Genomic DNA, 24,450 nt, shown 5'->3' with positions numbered 1-24,450 from the left:
GAATTGATAAGGAGTGACACACTGGTGTTGTATCGTCTGGCATCATACATTAACAGGCAGACACCTATGCACAAAACAAACAAAAGTGTGTGTGTGTGTGTGGGCGGGGGGGGGGGGGGGGGGCCTCACATTTAGACATACACACAAAATATTTTGGGATGTAGGTTGTGATGAAACTCTGGTTGTCAGTTGTTGAAGCAATCTTGAAGGCTTCACTCAATCCATCATTCTTCATACAACTATGGTTTGAACGAGTTTGTCCATTTTCAGAAGGAACATTTCTTGATGAGATTTGAGTTGAATGGAAGTTTGTCAGTGAAAATTAAGAAGTGTAATGGCTTCCATCATTGCTCCACAAAACACACAACAGTTACTACCCCCATTTTTAATTTTATACACATTGTGTGTATTTTTAACTTTTATGTAATTTGTATTTTTAACATTTATATAAAGCCAAGCACTTATCGATTTAAAATACCAATTCCAGTATTTGGAAGTAATGAACCCTTAAGTCAACTATTGTCACACCTGTAGCTTGTCACTAATGTGTGACTTGTGCTGTGCATCAAAATCCTCATGTCAAATGCTGTGTTGGGTGATCATTGAATTTTGTTGTCAACTAAGGCATGACTGGAAGGTTTCATTTTTTAATAGTTTTATCTCTGTGGATTAGTCTGCGTAAACCAATACTGACCCTACGACTTATCTTAGAAGCTAGATTAAGGAAAGGCAAACCTACGTTTCTAGCATTTGTAGACTTAGAGAAAGCTTTTGAAAATGTTGACTGGAATGCTCTGTTTCAAATTCTGAAGGTGGCAGGGGTAAAATACAGGGAGCAAAAGGCTATTCACAATTTGTACAGATACCAGATGGCAGTTACAAGAGTCGAGGGGCCTGAAAGGGAAGCAGCGGTTGGGAAGGGAGTGAGACAGGGTTGTTGCCTATCCCCGATGTTATTCAACCTCTATATTGAGCAAGCAGTAAAGGAAACAAAATAAAAATTTGTAATTCTGTCAGAGACAGCAAAGGACTTGGAAGAGCAGTTGAACGGAATGGACAGTGTCATGAAAGGAGGGTATAAGATGAACATCAACAAAAGCAAAACGAGGGTAATGGAATGTAGTCTAATTAAGTCGGCTGATGCTGAGGGAATTAGATTAGGAAATGAGACACTTAAAGTAGTAAAGGAGTTTTGCTATTTGGGGAGCAAAATAACTGATGATGGTCGAAGTAGAGAGGATATAAAATGTAGACTGGCAATGGCACGGAAAGCGTTTCTGAAGAAGAGAAATTTGTTAACATCGAGTATAGATTTAAGTGTCAGGAAGTCATTTCTGAAAGTATTTGTGTGGAGTGTAGCCATGTATGGAAGTGAAACATGGACGATTACTAGTTTGGACAAGATGAGAATAGAAGCTTTCGAAATGTGGTGCTTCAGGAGAATGCTGAAGATTAGATGGGTATATCATACAACTAATGAGGAGGTATTGAATAGGATTGGGGAGAAGAGAAGTTTGTGGCACAACTTGACTAGAAGAAGGGATCGGTTGGTAGGACATGTTCTGAGGCATCAAGGGATCACCAATTTAGTATTGGAGGGCAGCGTGGAGGGTAAAAATCGTAGAGGGAGACCAAGAGATGAATACACTAAACAGATTCAGAAGGATGTAGATTGCAGTAGGTACTGGGAGATGAAGAAGCTTACACAGGATAGAGTAGCATGGAGAGCTGCACCAAACCAGTCTCAGGACTGAAGACCACAACAACAACAACAACAAACATGTTTGACACACACATTGCATGCGTTTCTTCCTCCTCCTCTTTTATCTTTCCACCTCTTCCTTCCAATATATCTGTCCATCTTCACCTCCTCCCTCTCCATGACCGCCTCCACTTCCACCTCTCTGCCCATCCTCTCTTCCCCACTCCATATGCAAACTCCTGCCCCATCTCTCTCTCTCTCTCTGTCTCTCTGAAGATGTCCTCCCTATTCTCTCCATCTTCTCCGCACCCTGACATATATTTACCCTCTCTCTTTCTCCATCTTCCTACCCCTCTCCCTACCCCTCTCTCTTGTCCATCTCTTCCTTCCTCCTCTCTGACCTGCTCCTACTTCCCTGTCAACTGCGATCATGCCCTCCAACCATATCCTTTGTTCAGCTCCTCTTGCCGATCTCTCTCCAACTCTTCCCAGCCCATATCTGCTCAACCTCCCCCCCTCCCCCCCCCCCCCCCTCTCTCTCTCTCTCCTCTCTCTCTCTCGCTCTCTCTCTCTCGCTCTCTCTCTCTCGCTCTCTCTCTCTCGCTCTCTCTCTCTCGCTCTCTCTCTCTCGCTCTCTCTCTCTCGCTCTCTCTCTCTCGCTCTCTCTCTCTCTCTCTCTCTCTCTCTCTCTCTCTCTCGCTCTCTCTTTCTCTTTCCAGCGATGCCCATCTGTTCATGTAGCCCCTGTAAAACAGTTCAATAAAGGAGCCCAAGACTACAACTGCAATGCACCTGCCATGCAGGGAAGTGTACACAGCATGGGCTGATAAACCACGTGTTCACCTGTATCTCTGCTTCTGTAGGAGCTAGTATATTACAAACCCCACAGTCCTGGTACGCATGAAGTTTACTGTTTGTGTGACAAATTTGGTTCAGATCAATCCAGGGGTTTGGGAGGAGATCCCCGACATACATGCTTACAGTCTGCTGTATAGATGTACTAGCCTTTTCCTTGCAGATTCACCTGTGTATCCATTTGACACTTATATTTGAACACATCTTCTCCCTCTCTGCGTCCACCTCATCCTTCCATTGTTGTCTTTCTTCCCTTCTTCCTCTCAGTGTTCATTCCGTCCACCCCTTCTCTCTGACCATAGCTTCCTCTCCTTCCATCTGACCATATCCTCTTCCCACTTTTTCCATATCCACCTCCACTTGCCCCCCCCCCCCCCCTCCCCCTCTTCCACCTGCCCACTACCCCTTTACACCTTCCACTGCCTCATTCATCTCTCCCTCCTCTCTTCTCTCTGTCCATTTCTTCCTTCCCCTTACTCTGCCCATCCCCCCCCCCCCCCCCCCAAAATCCATCACCACCTGTCCCAACCCATTCACCTGCACATGTAGCCCCTGCAGTACATTTCAGTAAAGCAAGTCGATACTATGCCAACACAATGAGCGTGTCATGCAGTGCAGCTTACACGTCGGGGCCTGGAAAACCGTTTCTTGCCCTTGACATGTAAGCTATCCTGCAAAGCAGATTGACTTGGCAGGCTACTACTGTCTCCAAACAGTATGTCTGCTGTGAAGAGCAGCCTCTACACAGAGGCTGGAAAAACACTTTTTGCACATATCTTTGTTCCTTTTGCAGCTAGGAGATTATAAATCTCACAGTGGTAATACTTATGTTTCTACGGCAAATTTGGCTGAAATTTACCCAGAGGTTTCGGAGGAGATCCTGGACACAAACACATAAAACATATGTATTTATTAAGTTTTTGTGCAAAGAAATAAATCTCATGAAGGATGCCGGATCCAATCCTACATTATATTCTCTAATTTTCTGTGTTGATTACATTGTGCTGTTGTTGATGATTGCTTTGTGCACACATCGTTTTTGTCTAATTTGTGTGTATGTATTTTATTTCATTAGTTACCTGATTTATTTCTTGCTTCAGGTCAGCAACACTGGCATGAAAAACTGGAAGAAAAGGAAACTCAAGAGTAGTGGAAGCAGTGTGAAGACCATAAAATTGGATAATAAATTTGCAGACAAACCTCTACATGGTAATAACAACAAGAGAATTAAATTCAACTGTGGAAAGTTAGAGATAAGGACAGTGGGCGAAGGGCCTGACAAAGCCACTGACAAATGTTTTGATAGCCATAGTAAAAAGAAGCTGCACAACTGTTCCAAAACCAGTGGTAATGTAATAAACACAGTCACTTCTGTTGCCAGTGCTAAAGCAGCTGATTTTAACATTTCTGAAAGCAACGTAGAGAACTATCAAGGCACCAATGGTTCTGGAATGACAATCAATAAACAGGTTGTTGAGAGTCAGAAAAAGTCTTCAAATTTGACCAGTGAGAAGAACATTTTGCTGACGCGAATTGAGAGGAAAGCAGTGTGTTCCAACTGGAAACTGTTCAAAGAAGTAAGTTGTATCATCTGTAACAACCATTTATTGAACTGGCATCAAATCAGTATTCAATGTACAGGGTGTTACAAAAAGGTAAGGCCAAACTTTCAGGAAACATTCCTCACACACAAAGAAAGAAAATATGTTATGTGGACATGTGTCCAGAAATGCTTACTTTCCACGTTAGAGCTCATTTTATTACTTCTCTTCAAATCACATTAATCATGGAATGGAAACACACGTCAACAGAACGTACCAGCGTTACTTCAAACACTTTGTTACAGGAAATGTTCAAAATGTCCTCCGTTAGCGAGGATACATGCATCCACCCTCCGTCGCATGGAATCCCTGATGCGCTGATGCAGCCCTGGAGAATGGCGTACTGTATCACAGCCGTCCACAATACGAACACGAAGAGTCTCTACATTTGGTACCGGGGTTGTGTAGACAAGAGCTTTCAAATGCCCCCATAAATGAAAGTCAAGAGGGTTGAGGTCAGGAGAGCGTGGAGGCCATTGAATTGGTCCGCCTCTTGAGAAGCGTACAAACACTTCGACTGAAATGTGCAGGAGCTCCATCGTGCATGAACCAAATGTTGTGTCGTACTTGTAAAGGCACATGTTCAAGCAGCACAGGTAGAGTATCCCGTATGAAATCATGATGACGTGCTCCATTGATCGTAGGTGGACGAAACTAAAATGAGCTCTAACATGGAAATTAAGCATTTCCGGACACATGTCCACATAACATCTTTTCTTTATTTGTATGTGAGGAATGTTTCCTGGAAGTTTGGCCGTACCTTTTTGGAACACCCTGTATAGTTTTCTTGTGGCCCTCATTGTTTTATCCATACTGCATCATGTGATGGTTCCAAGTGCAAAAGTACTAAACAAAAAACTTTCCTAAATGGGAAAAAGTATGGATTAGGCATTAATGTTAATAAGTGTTTTTGTAATTAGTAAGCTTTTGAACAGTAGGTTAGACAAATAAATATGTAAACTATTAGCAAATTATTTAATAAATTTCAATCTGTTGCTTTGAACACATAATCATCCACAATAGCTTCTTATGACATGTCACCCATGTTCTACATCCAAAGACAGTATCCACCAACACAGAAAAATTGAAATCTGTGAGACTTGAGAATGGACAAAGAACTCATCATTTTACCTGTTGACAATGGAAACGACTACATCCTATTCTCACAAGTTGAGTACAACAGCGAGATGGAGGTGGCGCTCAACAATCCTGCTTGTCATAAGCTAAGAGAGGATCTGAGTGGCAAAATCCAGAGAAAAGCATTAGATCTTCTCAAGAAGAATTCTATTCCTTCTGAAGTGACTAAGAGCCTACGCCAACAGGCTGCAGTTTCCCCAAGACTTTACGGCCTACCCAAGATACATAAGGATGGGTCTCCTCTTCGCCCAATAGTGAACTTCATTGGAACTCCTACATTTTTTCCGGCCAAACATCGTACTAGACTATTGGGACCTCTCATAGGCAAGTGTGACCACTATATCCCGAATTCAGAGGATTTCATAGGACTCCTGAAAACACTTAAGCTACAAGAATTGGATATTTTGGTTAGTTTTGATGTATCTTTATTTACAAAAGTACCTCTGCAGGACTCGTTAGAGCTTTTCAGCAGTCAGTTTGAGAAAGACATTGTGGCCATATTTAATCGTGTGCTTACCTCAACTGATTTCTTATTCAATGACCAGTATTTTGAACAAGTGGATGGTGTCGCCATGGGAAGTTTTGTGTCTTCCGTGGTGGCCAACTATTTTATGGAACTCTTTGAGGAAAAAGCACTGCAGTTGGCAAGTCTCAAACCTTCCTGCGTCTTGCGGTCTGTAGATGATACTTTAGTGGTGTGGCCCTACAGAACAGATACATTACCTGTGTTTCTCCGGCAAATGAACTAGTGGTGTGGCCCTACAGAACAGATGCATTACCTGCGTTTCTCCGGCAAATGAACTCGCTTCATCCCAATATACAATTCACAATGGAATTGGACAAGGAAGGCATTTTATCACTCCTGGACGTCATAGTCGGAAGAAAAGGTGTTGGTACACTAGGACATAGCATCATATGGAGCTATATTTGCAGGCCACAAGTTGTCATCACCCTGTGCAATGTGATAGTGTCTTACGCTCTTTGGTGCATACAGCACATGTGGTCTCAGATGCCGACAGTCTATCTGGTTAGTTACAACATCTAAGAATGGTATTTCAACAGAATGGCTATTCCGATAGGCAGATATGCCAAGCATTCCGTTCTAAACAAATTCGAAGCAGGGATGTAAATGAAGATGTGGAGGCACCCACTGCAACAGCGTTTTGCCCTATTTTGGCCGCATGTCTTCGAGAATAGAAAGAACCCTCAAAAGGCAAGACATCAAGTGTGTTTTCCGGCCAACAGCAAAATTGAGGAATTTTTTGTGCTCGGTCAAAGACGACCTTGACCTTAGGAAATGTGGCATGTATAAAATCCCATGCCAATGTGGAAAATCTTATGGGCAAACATGCCAAACCATGCAAGAACACAGTCATACGCGCCTGGGGCAGCCTGATAGGTCTGCAGTAGCAGAGCATTGCCTGGATATGGGACATCATATATTTTACGAAAAGACTGAAATTTTATCCCCAGTGTCATCTTTCTGGGACTGTATTGTATATGGCGGACAATCTTATCAACAGGTGTGCAGGTTTTCAACTAAGTGCTGTCTGGAATGCAGCACTGGCTGCCATCAAATCAAAACAGGGAAAACAAGAACTTCCGATTCATCATGCGACGAAATGCACTACTGTGATTTAATTCAGCCTTTAACCACAGGAATGTCCGGCAGCACAGTCATTGCCCATAGTGCACTTCCGTGCTCCCGACTTGATAAATTTCAACGCTGCCACATAATTATCATCAGTCGCACCTTGCAGCAGTGACAGCTATAGCTACCACCACCAGATGGTACCGAGCAGTTGCATCGATGAAATATTGTGCAAGTTACACTATACGATCCAGCGACAAACCTGAGAAGCATATTTGCAACAGATCTGTCGGGAAAGCATGAAAAGTCACAAAATGGATCTCTCTGAAAACATTAGTGCCTCCAACATTCTGCTGGTGACTAGGTGCACCAGCACCTTGAAGTGTAACACTTTCAAACTGTTATATATTGGAAAATTGTGTCACTGACAGTATTGTTGATGTTGCATTTGTCCGACTGTGGGTCATCCTGCTGATATACTCAATATTGTGTCTTTTGAAGTCCATTCCAGGATGTTGTACAACTGTTGTGCTTTTGATGGGAGAGGAAATGTACCACACTTCTGACTCGCTCATCCTTTTTGTGCTTGGCTGCGGAGCTCACTTGGTTTCTAGCTTGTTATCACAGGAGGAATGATGATGTAATAATTGCTAGAAAAGAAAACACACATATGTTGAACAATAATAGGGATGAAAGGTTCACAGCAAAATTACCTTATCATACTACTTTGCAGACCTATTGGGTTAGTGGCTTGTGGGTTGCAGTTCAACTTAGGTGTTATCATCTAGTCAGTATCAAATAATTTTTGTGATGAGGAAGGCTTGTTGAAAAAAGAAGAAGAAGACGGAGATTAGTAGTTGTGGCAGTGGTAGTGTCAATACGTTTTCGTGGGTTACAAATCAATAAATTATGGTAGTGAAATGTAACCCACAAATGTTACCCTGCAGTAGCAGTTGTAGAACATAATCGAAACACTTGTTTTATTTTGGTGTGTCCTAGGTTAGGCTGCTGCTGTCATGTAGAGCAAACTGATGGTTAAATCAATCATTTCTTCATCTTCTTTACATTACAAACATTGACCAGGTTCCCTGTTTTACAAGAATTCTGGAAATGGCTCTAACATTCACTGGTGTACATAGCACCAGTTCATCATCTGGACTTCATTTGCTCACATTCAAACTTTTTTTAAAAAAAAAAAAAAAAAAAAAAAAAAAAATATATTTATCTGCACAATATACCGTGACATATACCTTTGTTATGATCCAGCCAACATTTTGTTATATCTTTACATCTCTCACTTAAGTGCTTTACGGATGGCGTAAAAGACCATTTGCAAACTATAACTCTGTCATACAGAAGTATAGTCTTTTGTGGTAATTGTTGATGATGATAAACATTTTTGGGTGTTGGTACTGCATCATTCTTGTAGAATCCTTTGATCAAAAGTTTCACCCTTCTTTTGGGAACTAGCTGTACACAGTAGTACAAAGGCATACTTGTGGTAATTTAAGTACAGTATTGTCCATAATTGTGATTAATTAATTATTGAATGATTTCGCTGTGAGTGGTGGGAGCATTCGCCAGTGTACTAGTACTGGGCGAGGAGGCTGGAAGTACAAGGGTGGTCCCATAAAGACCCAACCCAACAAAGAAAACACAAAAATTTTGAAAAAAATGTATTTATTTTTCAACATAATCTCCTTTCAGCTCTATACATTTTTCCCAGCGATATTCAATAATTTCGATACCCTGTTTGTAATGAGGAATGTCTAACTCCTCAAAATAGCCATTAACTGCTGACATCGCGTCTTCATTTGTTGAAAATCTTCAACTACCGAGCCATTTTTTCAAGTTTTGGAATAAAAAGTAATCCGAGGGAGCTAAATCTGGAAATAGGGTGCATGAGGTAGCAATTCAAACTTTAATTCATTAATTTTGACCATTGCAATAACGAACTTGTGAGTTGGTGCATTGTCCTGAAGAAACAACACTTTCTTCGTGGCCAAATGCAGCCGTTTTTGCTTGATTTCTTCGCCCAAATGTTGCAATAAGTTTGCATAATGCTTGTCATTGATAGTTTTTCCTTTTTCAAGGTAGTCAATGAAAATTATCCTCCACACATCCCAAAAAACTGACGCCATGACTTTGCCTGCAGGTGAAATGGTCTTTGTCAATTTGTGTCCATTGTTTTGATTGTTCTTTTGTCTCGGGAGTGCAGCAGTGGACCCATGTTAATGAAACGGTGCAAAAAGAAGCTTTGTTGCTGCGAAACTTCGCTAACACTCAATCGGAACATCTTTATGACACTGTTTTTGCTCGTGTGAGCAAATGCGGCACAAGCTGTGCACACAGTTTTCTCATGTCCAAATTTTCAGATAATATGCCATGTAACACACTTTTTGAAGTGCCTACGAAGTCTGCTAGCTTGCGCAGTTTCAGTCGGCGATCATGCAGTACCGCTTTGTGGGATTTTCTTCCCGTCTCTGGAGTTGTCACTTCATTTGGTCAACCACTGCGATGGTTGCCTTGGCAGCTCGTACAGCCTTGTTTAAACTCAGCTACCCAATATTTTACTGTTGTCATTGAAGGAGCAGACTCTCCCATAGTAGAATGTAGCTCAGCTTTAAAATTGGTTGTGCTGAGGCCTTAAAAAATAAATAAAATAAATAAATATGTGTCACATAACGATGACCGATTTTCTCCATTTAGCCTACACAAGTTCACTATTGATGGCTGCCAAACAAATACTAAACAATGTGGCGTCTTCAAACCTGAAACATTTGCTTCATAGATTGTGTACTTACTAACCCAGAGATGTTTTTCAACGACGGCTGCCATCTCTCGCTCAGGCCGGATACTTATGGGATGACCCTCGTGGGGCCTTGTTAGTGTTTATGTTTGCGTATGCTGTTGCGTCCTCGTACCACTTGGTGGAGGTAGCTGTGAGTATAGAAGCTGCCATGATCAAAACTGATCATGTGTTTGATAATTTTGACTTCGTATCTGACTTTTTGCTTACTTTGATAAAATTCTTTTCATAAAAGGCAAATATTAGCAAAATTTATATGTTGTTCACTACATCCAGCTACAGCTGATTTGCTCGGTTTTTGAGGCATACATGATATTAATGTCTATAGAATGATGCCTGCTGGCAAAAGCCTAAAGTCGCATAACTAGAGCCAGTGCTATCTGAGACTGTGAGAAACCAACTGAGCTTAGGTCGCTCGAGTCCCACATGTTGTTCATACTTCCTCAAGGAGGTTGCAACTATTTTTTGAGTACATGCATTATGATCGGGGGTGCTGAGCCACTGCAGTACTTCATATTTTCTGGTTCTTTAATTTTACTCCCTAACTATATCTTTTCTTGTACTCAGCCTGTGCACATTCCATTTTAACAACCTAACTTGTTTGTGGGACGTAGAGTATCACTTTTATACTTCTTTTAATATTATAACACTTATTTTGATTAACTTTTATTGGTCCCCACGCCAGGTTTCACCTCCACTTTTTGAAAATTTAGTACGGAAATGTGGCTCAAAAATGATAGCCAGTCCATATGGGGCATCTTTAGGTACCCATATGGTGGTAGTCCTGTGACTGTGCAGGGATCGCACTATTGATGCCCAAACTGTTACCTCCCCACACATGCCTAAGGTAGAGGCACAGGGACTCCCATCAATGTCCCATCAAGGCAAGTGACCATTGCTCTGGCTGGGTGCCACCTGCAAGAAGAGACCTCAGCTACAGTAGGTGGCATCACGAGGGTTAACTACTACAGTGAAAAGACTTAATTTTACAGCTGATGGCTGGAAGGCTCCAGCAGTCGCTCCAGGCAGATTAAATTGCTTCAGTGCAGTTCGTTATGAGGCGAAGAACTTTCCCTTCTTCACCACTGTGTAGGAGGAAAGCATGATGAAATGAACTGCAGAAACTTATTCCCCCCACCGCCAATTCCTAAATTGCACCCAGAAAATGTATTTGTAGCAACCTCTCGTCTAAGTAAGCAATGAAGTGGTTCTGTCTTAATTCAGCGGTTTCTACTCAGTCCTAGGAGTTACTCTTTTGCTAGAAACTTAGTGACATAACTCTCACCAAGACACCCCATAAGAACCTAAACATGGTACAGTGTTTAATTTTTCACTGGGACTTAACACTGCACACTGATAAGGAATTACACAAAAACTTCAGAAAGCAAGGGATCCATTTTGTATGTTGTGTATGTGGAGGCTAGACAACAAGATAGACATTGGAGCATTCGTCTTCCCTTTGAGAGGGATTTATTTCCTGGGAAACTTAAAATCTTGGTCTGCCATTCTGATATGAATTCATATTTCCCTCTCTGATGCTGTTGGTTAAATGCCAACACTTCAGACAAATATTGTCCTGTTGTTCGAACAACCCAGTTTGTGAAGGCTGTGGTCAGCCCCTTAATGAAAACTCAATATGTAAACAATCAACGCAGCTGTGGAGATGATCACCCTCCTCAGTACCCAAAATGTGCTACCTTAACTAAATAATGTAAAATCCACGAACTTATGGTATCAGATTGCCTCTCATATTTTGAAACGCAGACAAAGTACAATCACTCATCTCCCATCCCCTTAGTATTGAATATTGCCACTACTGTGGTTAGGTCATTGGCAGTACCTGAAGTAGTTATTTTGTCCATTCATTTGGTGTCAATACCTGATTGTCGCACGAGTAAATTATCCCATGGAGGAGGTAGGTCCTCCCTTCTTGTGAGTCCTGCAGCACCGTGATTGATGATCTCAGCTCCCCACACTTGGCCGGAAAAGTGGCATCCTCCTCCAATGTATACCACTAATAGGCCTTTGTTAAGGGAACTCTTCCCTTGTCAATCTACAGAACAGTGACCTGACACCAGCCAGTGACTAAAGGAGCCGCAGACAGTGGGTCCCAGGGCTGCCCACTTCTCTTCAATTCCTAACCCCTGGGTGGATAAGCCCTTGCAAGTGTCATGGTCCTCTAAAGTAGTTAAGAAGAAAAAGAATGAGAAGGTGTGATATTTCAATGGAACTGCAATGGATATTGTCACCTGCCAGAACTTCATCATCTAATGGCCTCCTGATTCATTGACGACCATTCTCCTACCCTTTGAAGGTAGCATGCCTTCTATCAGATCCATACTGGCCATAAGAGAGTATTGGAGGGATCAGATGTCCTCAGTGAATGGATTCTCCTTTGTACCACATTGGAAGCAATAGCAGGGTAAGTACAAACAACCTCACCAGTTGCCATTTTTAATGTCTACTTACCCCATAGCGGGGCACTTGAGATGGCCACCTTAATCACCACCCTCTGTGAGGGAGTAACACATCATCAGGTAGTGCCTGCTGATTAACTTCTTTTCTGATCTAAAGCTGTGTCTTCTCATTGAAGATACCCCTAGCCACTTTAGTGTCGCCCCTTACACCTTTTCGGTTATCAACGTTACAATCTCTATCCTGAGTTTTGTGGTTCACTTCAGCGGTGTCTACATGACAATCTTTGTGGTAATGATCACTTCCCAGTGATCCTATCACTTTCTTGTCACTGCCTGATGGACCAAATTTCACACTGGCTTTCCTTAAGAAGGAACACTAAGAGTGCTACGTCACCTCCTTGAGAACAAATATCTTTTCTTTTCAGGTGTGGGCCAAGCTCCACAGTTTACTGGGCTGCCAGAGATATACAGCTGTTCTAGATCTCCTTCTCCATGGAGATATCTTGACCAATGTGTCATTTTTTGCTCAATACCTTAAAACCCGCTTTGAAACAGCGTTGGCTCCTCCTTTGTACCTGGCTACCTTTGAATGCAAAAAATATAAGTTGAAGACATCCCTCCATCCTTTATCTATAGTAAACATTAATTATGTAATAAACATTTAACAGGCTGGGAACTCCTTCAGACTCTTTTGGACCAGTGGCTACCCAAGCAATATATGTCGATGAATGTTGCATTTGGTATTGCTCTCAGTCTGTACCCATGGCTGGGCACCAGCTCCAAGAAGCCACACAAAGGACCTCGGTCTGAACCCTTTTGCTTGGCTTCCAGTTTCTTCCATGATAACACAGATCATGTGTTTCAGTCCTTGTACCAAGATTCGTCCCAACCCAGAACTCGACTTGGATATGCAGCATGTGAAAATTCTTGCACAGTCCCATTTTTTGGAATTCCTCTTTGATAAAAAGCTGATATAGCTGCCTCATATTCACCATCTTGATAGTAGTTGCATGCAGAAGCATAACATTCCTCACCCACATCTCTTGGGAAGTGGATCACTCAAATCATCTGTGTATTTACCATCTCATTCTGACTGGACTGTGGTTGCCAGCTTTATGGCTTAGCTGCGCCTTTGGCTTTGAAATTGTTGGATCCATTACATCATTGTGGAGTAGAACGACCCCAGGGGCCTTGTGGACTAGTCCCCTCTCCTGATGTGGGGAGCCTATCTCTTCATTTCCAATGGTACCAACTATTGTTCACTTACACAATCACCATATGAGAATTTCGTAATCACGTGACTTACTGAATTCTTTTTTCATATGGGGGAGGGGGTGTTGACCTCCTGATGCTTGTTCTTATGATAGGTTACCCCATCTGGAATGCTTCTCAAGACACTCTGCTGGGATCTCTGCCTACCTTCTTAGAAAGTGCTCCCTGTGTGTTTACATGCACTTCTCCTTGTGTAGTATCAACACCATGAATTAGAACAGTCTCTAAGCTACTGTTTGATGTTACTTTATTACTTTAGTCAACTGCTACTTAAGATCTTTTCGCTGACCTGACTCATACTATATGTTCAGTTTTCTTCCTCTAGGTCCCATTCCATGTAGGTATCCTGGGGAATCAACTGATTGACCGGGTGGACAGAGAAGCTGTTTCTGACCCAACTACAATTTTACAATGCAGGGAGTGGATTTGTGGGTGCAGGTGAGGCCTCTACTCTCTCGGAGATGGTACTGTGTCAGATGGGCTACTGCGAATTGTAATAGAGTTGGTGCTATTAAGAAATTATGGTTGCATGTCGTTTCTATTTCTGTTCCTCCTGGAAGGAATCCACTGTCCTGTGTCACCTCCATGTTGGTCATACCAGATTAACCTATAGTTTATCTTTTGTAATGAACTATCCTCACATTGTGCTGTGGCTCCTTACCAACAGTAGCTCATACCCTGGTGGAATGGCCCCTCCTCTTGGCTTTCCATACCAATCATGGTCTTCCAGTTTCTGTGCTTCCAGTGTTGGTGGTCAACATACAAACATTTAAGCTGATTCGTCATTTCCCCTTAGGAAGTGGTTTTTGTTGTCAGATCAAGTGTTTCAAACTGCCTGCAGATTGACGTCAAGGTAGCTGGAGTGTGGTGGCCCTTGGTCCTGCCTCCTCCCACACCCTAACAAGTTTTAATGCTTCTTCTGAGAGAGTTTGTTCCATTTACATCCTTAACAATATGACGGCTTGGTGGGGGATTTGGGAGGAGGGGGATTTTCAGACTTAAGAGAGATCCTTTTCACTGCATATGAGGCCTGCAGGTCCTATGTCTGCTCTCTGGCATGCAAAATGGTGCAGGCCACATACTGTTATATCCCAGGCAATTATTTCTCAGCTTTAGCCTCAATATTGCATTCAATATCTCAGTTTTACCAGTCTGTATACTATCACAAATGTATTAGATTTCTAGCCATTGTCACAAACTCCTGGTAGATTATCTCATGGACGAGGAACTAATGATCTCGCTGTTTGCTCCTTTAATCTCGACAACCAGTGAACCAGTTATTTATGCTCCAAACAGTGATTCCTGTTGGCAAAAGCATCAAACTGCATGACCAAATGCAGAATTGCCTGACGCTATGAGAAGCCAACTGAGCTTCAGTTGTTAAGGTGCATTTCTCATTCATGCTCCATTAAGAGGTGCTTGTTGAAATAAGACTAAAGCAATAGTTACTATTTTATTTCACCTTATGTTGAGATGTCACTCAATTTACTTCTTCTCTTTGTCTGTACAGAATTTGTGTAACTCTCGCCTTCAAGTTAGGCAAATCTGCAACTTTTTGCTTCACTTCTTTGTATGTGCTCAGTTCCACCTGTTAATTCCAGTTTATCGGGATCACTCACACTGTGTCAGAGTTCTTGTATAATCTGTACAGATCTTTCATGAAACAATCTCTCTTGTAGTTAGATTGAAGTTTATCAGTGTTCTGCCAGTAGAGCTATGATTGGCCCATGAATTATCATGGCGAATTTGCCATGTTACATTAACATGTATTTACTAATCCTATGATTGAAATTTAGTGTATCTTTATATTTTGGAAAATGCTTAGTAATATTTCTGCATTTAATACCAGTTGCCAGTTTGGCAACTGGCTGAATATTTCAGCAATTCTTTTGAAAGCATTTCCTCGTACCTAACTACATCATTTGTGAAAGATATGAGATTGCCACAAATACTTGCCAGCAAATCTGTCATAACGTCAAGTTTAACAAATATATTTCAGAACGACACAACACATATAAGTCACAGAGTAAGTTGACAAGCAAGACGTGTACACGTTAGCATTCAAATGAGCACTGAGTCCCAGTCTAGTGGCCGCTGTTCGGTTGGCCACTTAGGTGGCGCAGCTGCTGCATGGCTGGCAGACAGCGCCCCACGTAGAGGACGCGCGTAATTGCGCGGCGGCGCTTTGAATGATCGGCGAGTCACAACACTTCCCCCCTTTGAAATTGTTGCACTGGTCTTGATGGAGGTGTCCTGGAGATGGCTAACGTCCATAGGCGGTGTTTGACTCGCCGTAAAGTCTCGAGGAGGAGGCTTCCCGTACGGACGGAAGTGTCCCCGATGATAAGGGGTCGAGATGACAGGAGACATAGGGGTCGAATCTGCTGGGTCCCCATACACCAATCTGCCCGTTGCGTCAAGTCCAGTTGATATGACAGGAGACATGGGCGATGTGTCGGCGTCCGTTGGAGGAGGAGGCGAGTAGATTTGCTCTGACAGAGGATGGCCATCCGGTTCCTGCATGGGCACGTCTCCTGGTGGCGTCCGTTCTTGTGCTGGCATTGCGATGACAGCGAGAGGGCGGCGTTGTGAGTATTGAGAGATGCCAAGATCCCGAGCGTCAGGTAGGGCCAAAAGTGGTGTAGCGGCATTCGGAACAGGTGTTGCTGGCACACGAGGCCGAAGCTGGTCCGAATGACGCACTGCAACACCCGTGTCCATCTGGATTTCATACAGGCGTCTGCCACGGTGTCTTAAGATGTGGCCCGGGCTCTATTTTGGCCGCCTGCCATATCCCCGTACCCAGACGAGATCGTCGGCAGTGAACCGGCCAAGGGAAGGCACCCGCGGCCGTGAGGTGGGAGGCCGCAGAAGATGAAGTAGCGTGCGGGGCTGTCGGCCATGTAAGAGCTCAGCCGGGCTGTGATCATCCATGGGGGTGAAACGGTAAGACGCCAGAAACTGGAGAAGTGCATCATCATCAGCAGCAGAAGAAGTCAGAAGTTTCTGCATCTGAGCCTTAAATGTGCGGGGCTGTCGTTCAGCCTCACCGTTGGATTGTGGATGGAAAGGCGGGGCCGTGACATGCATAACGCCGTGACGAGCACAAAAATCCGCAAATTCGGAAGAGGCAAATTGCAGACCATTCTCAGTAACAAGAGTAGAGGGGAGGCCTTCCAAAGAAAAAATGCGGGCGAGAGCACTGATGGTTGCCGCGGTAGTAGGCAGCGTGCAACTGACAATTAAAGGAAAGTTAGAGTAGGCGTCAATTACGAGGAGCCAATAAGTACCTAAAAAGGGTCCCGCAAAGTCAGCATGAATGAATGCGCTCCCAGGGCTTCTCAGGCGAAGGCCACTGTGACAAAGATGACTTCGGTGCAGCGGACTGTGACGCACAAGGGCCGCAGGCAGCGACCATGTGTGCTATTTCAGAGTCAATGCCAGGCCAGTATACATGACGGCGCGCCAGAGATTTTGTGCGAGATGCACCTCAGTGCCCTTGGTGAAGGAGGCGCAAGACCGAAGCACGCAAAGACGCAGGTACCACGACACGCGGCGAAGCATTGTCAGTGGAGAGGAGGATAACACCATCCCTAGCCGTGAGGCGGTACCCCAAAGTGTAGTAGTTCCGCAACGGATCAGAAGTCTTAGTGGACGGGCGATCTGGTCAACCCTTATGAATACAGCGTTAAACCCAGGAGAGGGTAGGGTCAGAACTCGTAGCAGCTCTCAGCCTGTCCCCAGTGATGGGGAACCGTCCACAATCCGCTGCTCGGCAACATCCAGGTGGAAACACAAAAGTTCGTCCCTATCGAATGCCTGATCAGGACCCATGGGAAGGCGAGACAGAGCATCAGCATTTGCATGTTGAGCCGTTGGCCGGAAATGAATCTCATAATTGAAACGAGACAAGTAAAGAGCCCAACGCTGGAGGCGGTGTGCAGCCTTGTCGGGAAGTGACGTTGAGGGATGAAACAAGGAAACAAGTGGTTTGTGATCCGTAACAAGATGAAATTAGGGTAAGTGTCGATGAGGCACTAAGAATTTACAGTGGCTTTGAAATCGCCACAGAGACGAATATCACCATTTGGCTTATCAACAACAACAACAGGAGAGGACCACTCACTGGAAGTGACAGGAAGCAAGACCCCTGAAGTAGTGAGACGATCCAATTCCCGTTTTACCCGATCACGAAGGGCCACAGGAATGGGCCGAGCCCGAAAAAACTTAGGCCGAGCAGTGGGTTTGAGCGTGATATGAGCTTCAAAGTCGCTTGCACGGCCTAACCCAAGAGAAAAAAGGGACAAAAATGTCGTCGACAAGGAATCCAGTTGAGCATAAGGAATAGCATCAGAGACAATATTGACAGAGTCATCTATGGAGAACCCAAAAACGCGAAAGGCATCGAAACCAAAAAGATTTTCTGCGTTGCTCTGGTCGACCACAAATATGGGAACAGTGCGAACGACGGATTTGTAAGATACCTCAGTATTAAACTGTCCCAAGGGAGAAATCTTCTGTTTATTGTACGTCCGTAATTGCCGAGTGACAGGTGACTGGAGTGGCGAACCCAACTGAAGATACGTCTGAGAATTAATTATAGTGGCAGCAGAACCGGTATCCACTTGCATGTGAACATCTGAACCAAAGATTTGGACAGTGAGGAATAACTTCCCTGAAAGGGAAGAAGTGCAATTGACAGGCAACACAGAATCAGAATCAGCGTCATGTTCATGAACATCATGTATGCGGTCAGATTTGCAAACGGAAGACACATGACCTTTCTTTTTGCAATTGTGACACACAGCCCAACGTTGGGGACAATCCTCGCGTGAATGTTTCGTAAAACATCGTGGACATGAAGGAAGTTGCCAGGGGTTTTGCTGCAGTTTCTTAGCGGGTTGTTTACGGCTAGACCGAGGCTGCGCGTGGGAGCACACTGCGGCCATGTCGGCCGGCGGGGACGCGCCGCACGCGTCGTCAACAGCGCACAGAGGTTGTATTTCCCCGACATCACCCCACGCCTCCATTTGCGCCCCAGCGGCGCGAGAAATTTCAAAAGACTGCGCAATGGAGAGAACTTCATCTAGAGTCGGATTCGCCAACTGAAGGTCACGTTGCCGAACTTCTTTGTCGGGTGCTGACCGGATAATAGCATCCCGTACCATGGAATTGGCATAGGATTCTTTGTGAACGTCAGTAACAAATTGACACTTTCGACTGAGGCCATGAAGTTCAGCAGCCCAAGCGCAATAGGATTGATGTGGCTGTTTTTGACAACGATAAAAGGCAACACGAGAGGCTACCACATGCATTTGCTTTTGAAAATGGACAGACAGAAGTGAGCACATTCCAGCAAAGGACAAAGATGCAGGATCCTTCAAAGGAGCCAATTGCGACAACAACCGATACATTTGGGGTGAAATCCAGGAAAGGAACAGAGACTTACATGGTTGTTCGTCCGTGACATGAAATGCCAAGAAGTGCTGTGGAAGACGTTTTTCATAATCAGACCAGTCTTCCGCCGTCTCGTCGTAAGGAGGAAAAGGAGGTACAGCTAATGACGAGAAACGCCCCGCATTTGACGCCGCGACAAAATCGCGAATCGCTGCTGTTAGAAGCGTTTGCCGTTCAAGGAGATTTTGCAATAGTTGCTCGACAGTAGCCATGGAACCCTGTGGGTCAACGGTGAAAAGGAAAAATCCCATCCTCGTCGCCAATTGTTATAACGTCAAGTTTAACAAATATATTTCAGAACGACACAACACATATAAGTCACAGAGTAAGTTGACAAGCAAGGCATGTGTATACGTTAGCATTCAAATGAGCACTGAGTCCCAGTCTAGCGGCCCCTGCTCGGGTGGCCGCTTAGGTGGCGCAGCTGCTGCATGGCTGGCAGACAGCGCCCCACGTAGAGGACGCGTGTAATTGCGCGGCGGCGCTTTGAATGATCGGCAAGTCACAACAAAATCATTAAATGTTTGGGTGTCCAAATGAAACCTCCATTATTTCCAAATGCATTTTTTTTTTAAAAAAAGAAAGACAGAGTTAAAAAAAAGAGAGAGGGAGAGAGAGACTTGGATACTTGCAGTCTGAAGCATCATTTAAAGCAACTCCTGTACAAAAAGGTTGAGTAAATTTCTACATGAGCTCCTTTCGTAAACCATAAAATCTATGGACAGTACTCTGTCTCAACCCATTTGCGTGCAAGCACGTCTGGGCTAAAGGAGGCTGTTGCCTTCACGATTCTTCTCCTGAGAGCGATAAGTCATGTATAGCCCTGAATAGCCCTGGCACATAGTGTCTTTCACATAACTCTTCAGGAAGAAATCCAGAAGGCGCATGTCTGAAGATTGGTGGCCACTTGGTTGGTCCATCATGTTCTGTCGATTACTGTGCAAATGTTTCAGGAAGTCATGAACATGTAACCCTCCAGTGTGGTGGTGCACTGTGCTGCTGGAAAATTGACAGCCCATCCACACGACTTCCCTGTAGTAATGAAAAATGTGTCAAATTGAGTCAGAAAAACTTTTTAAAACAGCGCAGACTACTCCAGCTTCTGTGGGAGTGCTATTTTTTTAAAATAAAATTTGTTATCTTTTGGCTTAACAATGTGTGATATGGCAAAGTGGAGTGTTCTTGTGGTCATTGGTCATGGTAGTCGTAAGTACAATGTTATCACATGATATCCAATACCGACCAAAAGGAAAGGACTAATTTATATTTTCTTAGCAATAAAATTTTGAGTATGTATGTGTTTTTGTGCTAGACAAGAAAGAGGAAAGGGAACTGGAGCCAATACAGATCTGAGTGAGGCACAGCTGGGCGGAAAATCCATGCTGGCTGTTATCAGTGAAAGCCAAGGAGCTGGCCATAGGGAAGAGCTGTGATAGGTATCTACAAAAGCCAAACCTATTGTTACCAGGAGGCTAAAAACACGTACCATTTTGGTTGTTAATGAGGGTGATGTTTTTGTTCTTACGCCCTCTCTGGACTATAAAAATGGAAATATGTGGGAATTATTGATGCGGAATGAGAATGTGTTGCAGTTTTGGGAGTGAGTATGATCTGAATGGAGATTGCTACATCTAAATGGTGAGTCACTCTTTAGAGATTTATTTGGTCGGACAGTACCAGTCATAAAATTCAGTCTGTTGGAGGTTTTAGTTTCACCGGGAACATAGTCCCGATTCATGAACATTCAAATTTTTTTATTGCGGAAGGGTAAAGTAACCAATCAAATTAAATGGTTAACTGGATGAGGAAAGTGTTCCCACAACAGTTCATATGTTGAAAGTATATAGCACCTTGAAGATAACTAATTATTGAAGAATCAAAAGTAGTGCTTGTGGGCTTTGGAGTTTTCACTATATAAAGTTGAAATAAAAATAATTATTCTTCTGCTAATCTGTGGTATATTTACATGCTGAAAGAAGTAGAGTAGATACAGAATAAATAATAATAATAAAAAATTACAAAGGATGAGACTGGAGAATTTCCGTGTAATTGTTCCAAAGTAAGAAATATCACATTGCAATCATGCAGTGTGACATTATGTCATTGAAAGTTTTCTTGAGATTAAAACTTGTAAATAGACTGTATATATTATTGAACACTAGTCCACAGGGGGGGGGGGGGGGGGGGCGGGGGGACAGTGAGGCATTAATTCTAATAGAGTGCATGACAAGCTAAAATTGCACAAAGTAATTGTAGAGGGACACTCCAAATGGACTGTGTAAAACCAGAACTATATTTGCTAACCTTGTACTACTTACAAGTGTGTTCCTGGCAACATAAAATTGTGGAGGTATAAAATACCACAGTATTGTTTTAAATTTTACAAGGTACACAGTACCTATTAGTATCAATTACAAGGTAGGAAAAGGGAATGTCTAGAGAAAAGTAATCTTCTTCAGAATTAGAATTCTTTACTGTTACAGACAGTATCGGATGTCCCCTCTAAGCCACAAGTTACCAGGTGTGACATTGGTATTAGTTTTATTCTTAGACATTGTATTCTTATTTTCTGTGATATGTTGCAAGATCCATACTGGGTAGCAACTCCATCTGGCAGTAAACACGGTATGAGTAGTTTGAGCAAATCTTCATATTGGCTTAAATGCACTGTAAGTTAATAGCGATATTGTTAAATAAGATAATACAGATGTTGAAGCGTTATCCCTCAAATGTATTCACCAGCTTATAAGAGAAAAGGAAATGGTGATTTTGATGTAACGAACACACACATGATGTACTCAGTGGAACAGGATTTAATCAACATGTTGTTGTTAAAGTGCTAGTGCTCGTACTGTATCTCTCTTGCAAACTTGTTCAGTACAAAATGTGAGGTATCGATGCGGAGGAGCAAGATCTGAATCATCATGTATCAAGTCACTCCTTACTTTGAATGTTTGGAGTCATAAACTTTTAGAAAACAACATTTCAATCAAAATCTTTTTTGTTCCACGTAACACTTCTGTTGACAAAATGCTTGATACGCAATTTAGCTTTTCTTCTTATGTGCATAGAGACTGTGCTTATAATTTCAAGCAAATACATTTTGCAGGACACACTGGCCCACAGTTCCACTCATCATACTGGCATTCCGTTGACTCTCCCCTAACATAAATTGCAGAAGTCCAAAACGTATCTGACTACTGTAAAAGAAACACACACAACAATGGTGTAATATTCTATAATATTTATTGTTTGTTACATGAACCTGATGATGTCATAAGTGCTGAAAACTGGTTCACGTAACTGGCAAGTATCTTACTATCACAGTCTTACAAATATCGCATTTGATTGGAGGGGAAGAAGCTAAGGGACATTAAACAGCTAAAGCATCATCAGATACACGGTTCATGTTACTTGTTTTTTGATGATAAAAAATGGTCCAACTGTGCTGTTTCACTGGCGCACGCCACACCTTCACCTTTTATCAGTCTGTGACATATCCCCAAAAACTGTGGAGGTTTCCCAAACCTCAGGTGTGAATGGTGTGCCAATTTAATCTTCTCACATGTGTGGCATGTTGCTTCATCAGAGAAAACATCATATCCTAGATACATAGGGTTTTGCTCGATCCAGTCCATCATCTCAATAGCAAAAACTTCGTGAAGCTGTGAGTTGTTTCACTTCTTGCACAGTTTGATCTTTGTAAGTGTGGAAGAAAAATGATTTGTGCTGTGGCTTGGAAACTAGTGAATGAGAGACTTGTTATACTCAGCCTTAACCATCGTAACATCTGATGGGTTCCTTTGAAAATCATGTCGGAAGCTTCTTTGAACAGCAATGTTTGATTTTGTTTCCAGTACCATGTCACCACATTGGGTCGTCTATTGAGGTGTGGTCATTACTGGTAATTATTTAGCTCCTGAAACAAAACAAAAAGTGAAAGCTAGTGTTTAAAACAACCTACACAAAACTTTTTGAGTTGATTTACATGCATTTACAAGCATCTGCGTCTAACAGTTTTTTAATTGCATTTGGAAATCAGGGAGGTTTCATGTACACACCCTGTATTATATTGGCTGATTACTTAGTGTTGCATGGTTACTCATCTCTCTCTAAAGGCATGGAAAAATGATTTCTTGTATATTTGTTGCATGGTTACTCATCTCTCTCTAAAGGCATGGAAAAATGATTTCTTGTATATTTGTTACTTTAAAAGGTGCTAGAGAGTTCTAATCATTATATTCCTCTGTAGGGGATTGTGTCCAATCAGCCTATGCCTCCACTACCCACACATTTATCCTAAAGTTTTGGCATCACAAGCTAGGTAATTCTTTTTTTAAATTTTTTTTATGTAATATGAAATAAAAGAGGGGTATAATGTATCTTGTCTTCTGTGTGGTCAAAACTCATATTTGCTGTTGCCTCGTTATCACTCTTCTGTTATCAAGAAAAAGAGCCAAAGGTGGCTACAGTACAAAATCAAAATTATTTTATCCAGGATGGAATGATGACAATATTAGGGAAAGGATAGTTGCTACTCACCACATAGCGGAGATGCTGAGTCACAAATAGGCGCAACAAAAAGACTGTCAGCAAGTAAGGCTTCATTTGAATTGGCTTACTTGCTGACAATCTTTTTGTTGTGGCTCTATGAGGCTCAGCATTTCCACTATATGGTGAGTATCAATTATCCTTTTCATAATTATTTTATTTAAACATTTTTAAAATACAAGGTTAGCACACAAGTTATAAAGTAAATCTTTTACAAAATCACTACAGTTTTAATACAGTTGAACTTTACTATAATTAACATTTTTGGGTATGTGTAACAAAACCGGGACTAAAAATCCAATTAGAAATAGCAGCTGCAGAAATTGTACATTCAGCAAAATGGTTGTTTTTCATTAAATTTACACCTCCATCCACCCCTACCTCTAGTGGGTTAGAAATTGATCATAACTATCACCATGAATTTATATAACCTCAACAACTATGGATTTAATACTAAAATCTATTGTTTATTATTATTATTGTGTTATCTCCTTCCCACTTTTATCCCTATTATAAGGGGATAAATATCATTAGAACGGTCACCAGTTAGCATAGGGACCCCAAAATTGTGGATTTGGTGCTAATGTCATTCATTTTTGTATCACTATTAAGAATAGTGCAGTATCATTTGTGTTTCATCTTTCCAGGTAATTGGAAAGAATGAGAGCTCCACTGGCCAGGTTCCGAAGTTCAAGAGGAAGAAGCCATTTGAGCATGCACATAAAGCAGAAATAAAGACACACACAAAAATTAGTGCTAAGTCCGCAAACTCTCAGCAAATTGTAATGCCATTAAAAAATGAAAAAGATGATATGAGATGTGGTCAGATTAATGGACAATTGAGCCAGAAAGAAACAGCAAGTAAGAAGGCACCCATTCATGGGAAAATGAAAAAACATCATTCAGAAAGTACTACAAATGGAAAATGGGATAATAGTGCAGATGTCAAGAATGCTGCGGAACAGTTTACATCAGTCACTGCCCCACGTAATTCTAACAGGTAAAAAAAGTAGACATCCTTCTTAATATTCTTATTTCATCCTCGCTTTGAGAATTTC

The 24,450-nt window shown here is 42.4% G+C and overlaps 1 protein-coding gene across 1 annotated transcript in view; it reads left to right on the top strand.

Annotated features, from left to right (window-relative positions):
- The window catches only part of LOC124613153 (RNA exonuclease 4-like), a 74,908-nt gene that overhangs the window by 3,952 nt on the left and 46,506 nt on the right, over positions 1-24,450 (top strand). The window contains exons 2-3 of the mRNA XM_047141780.1: positions 3,658-4,134; positions 24,040-24,392. Coding sequence (XP_046997736.1) covers positions 3,658-4,134; positions 24,040-24,392 — 830 coding nt within the window. The remainder of the gene's footprint in view (positions 1-3,657; positions 4,135-24,039; positions 24,393-24,450) is intronic.

Source organism: Schistocerca americana, chromosome 4, assembly GCF_021461395.2.
Source record: "Schistocerca americana isolate TAMUIC-IGC-003095 chromosome 4, iqSchAmer2.1, whole genome shotgun sequence".
Lineage (NCBI taxonomy): Eukaryota > Metazoa > Arthropoda > Insecta > Orthoptera > Acrididae > Schistocerca > Schistocerca americana.
The sequence above is the reverse complement of the archived record's forward strand: the minus strand, read 5'-3'. Positions and strand labels throughout refer to the sequence as shown.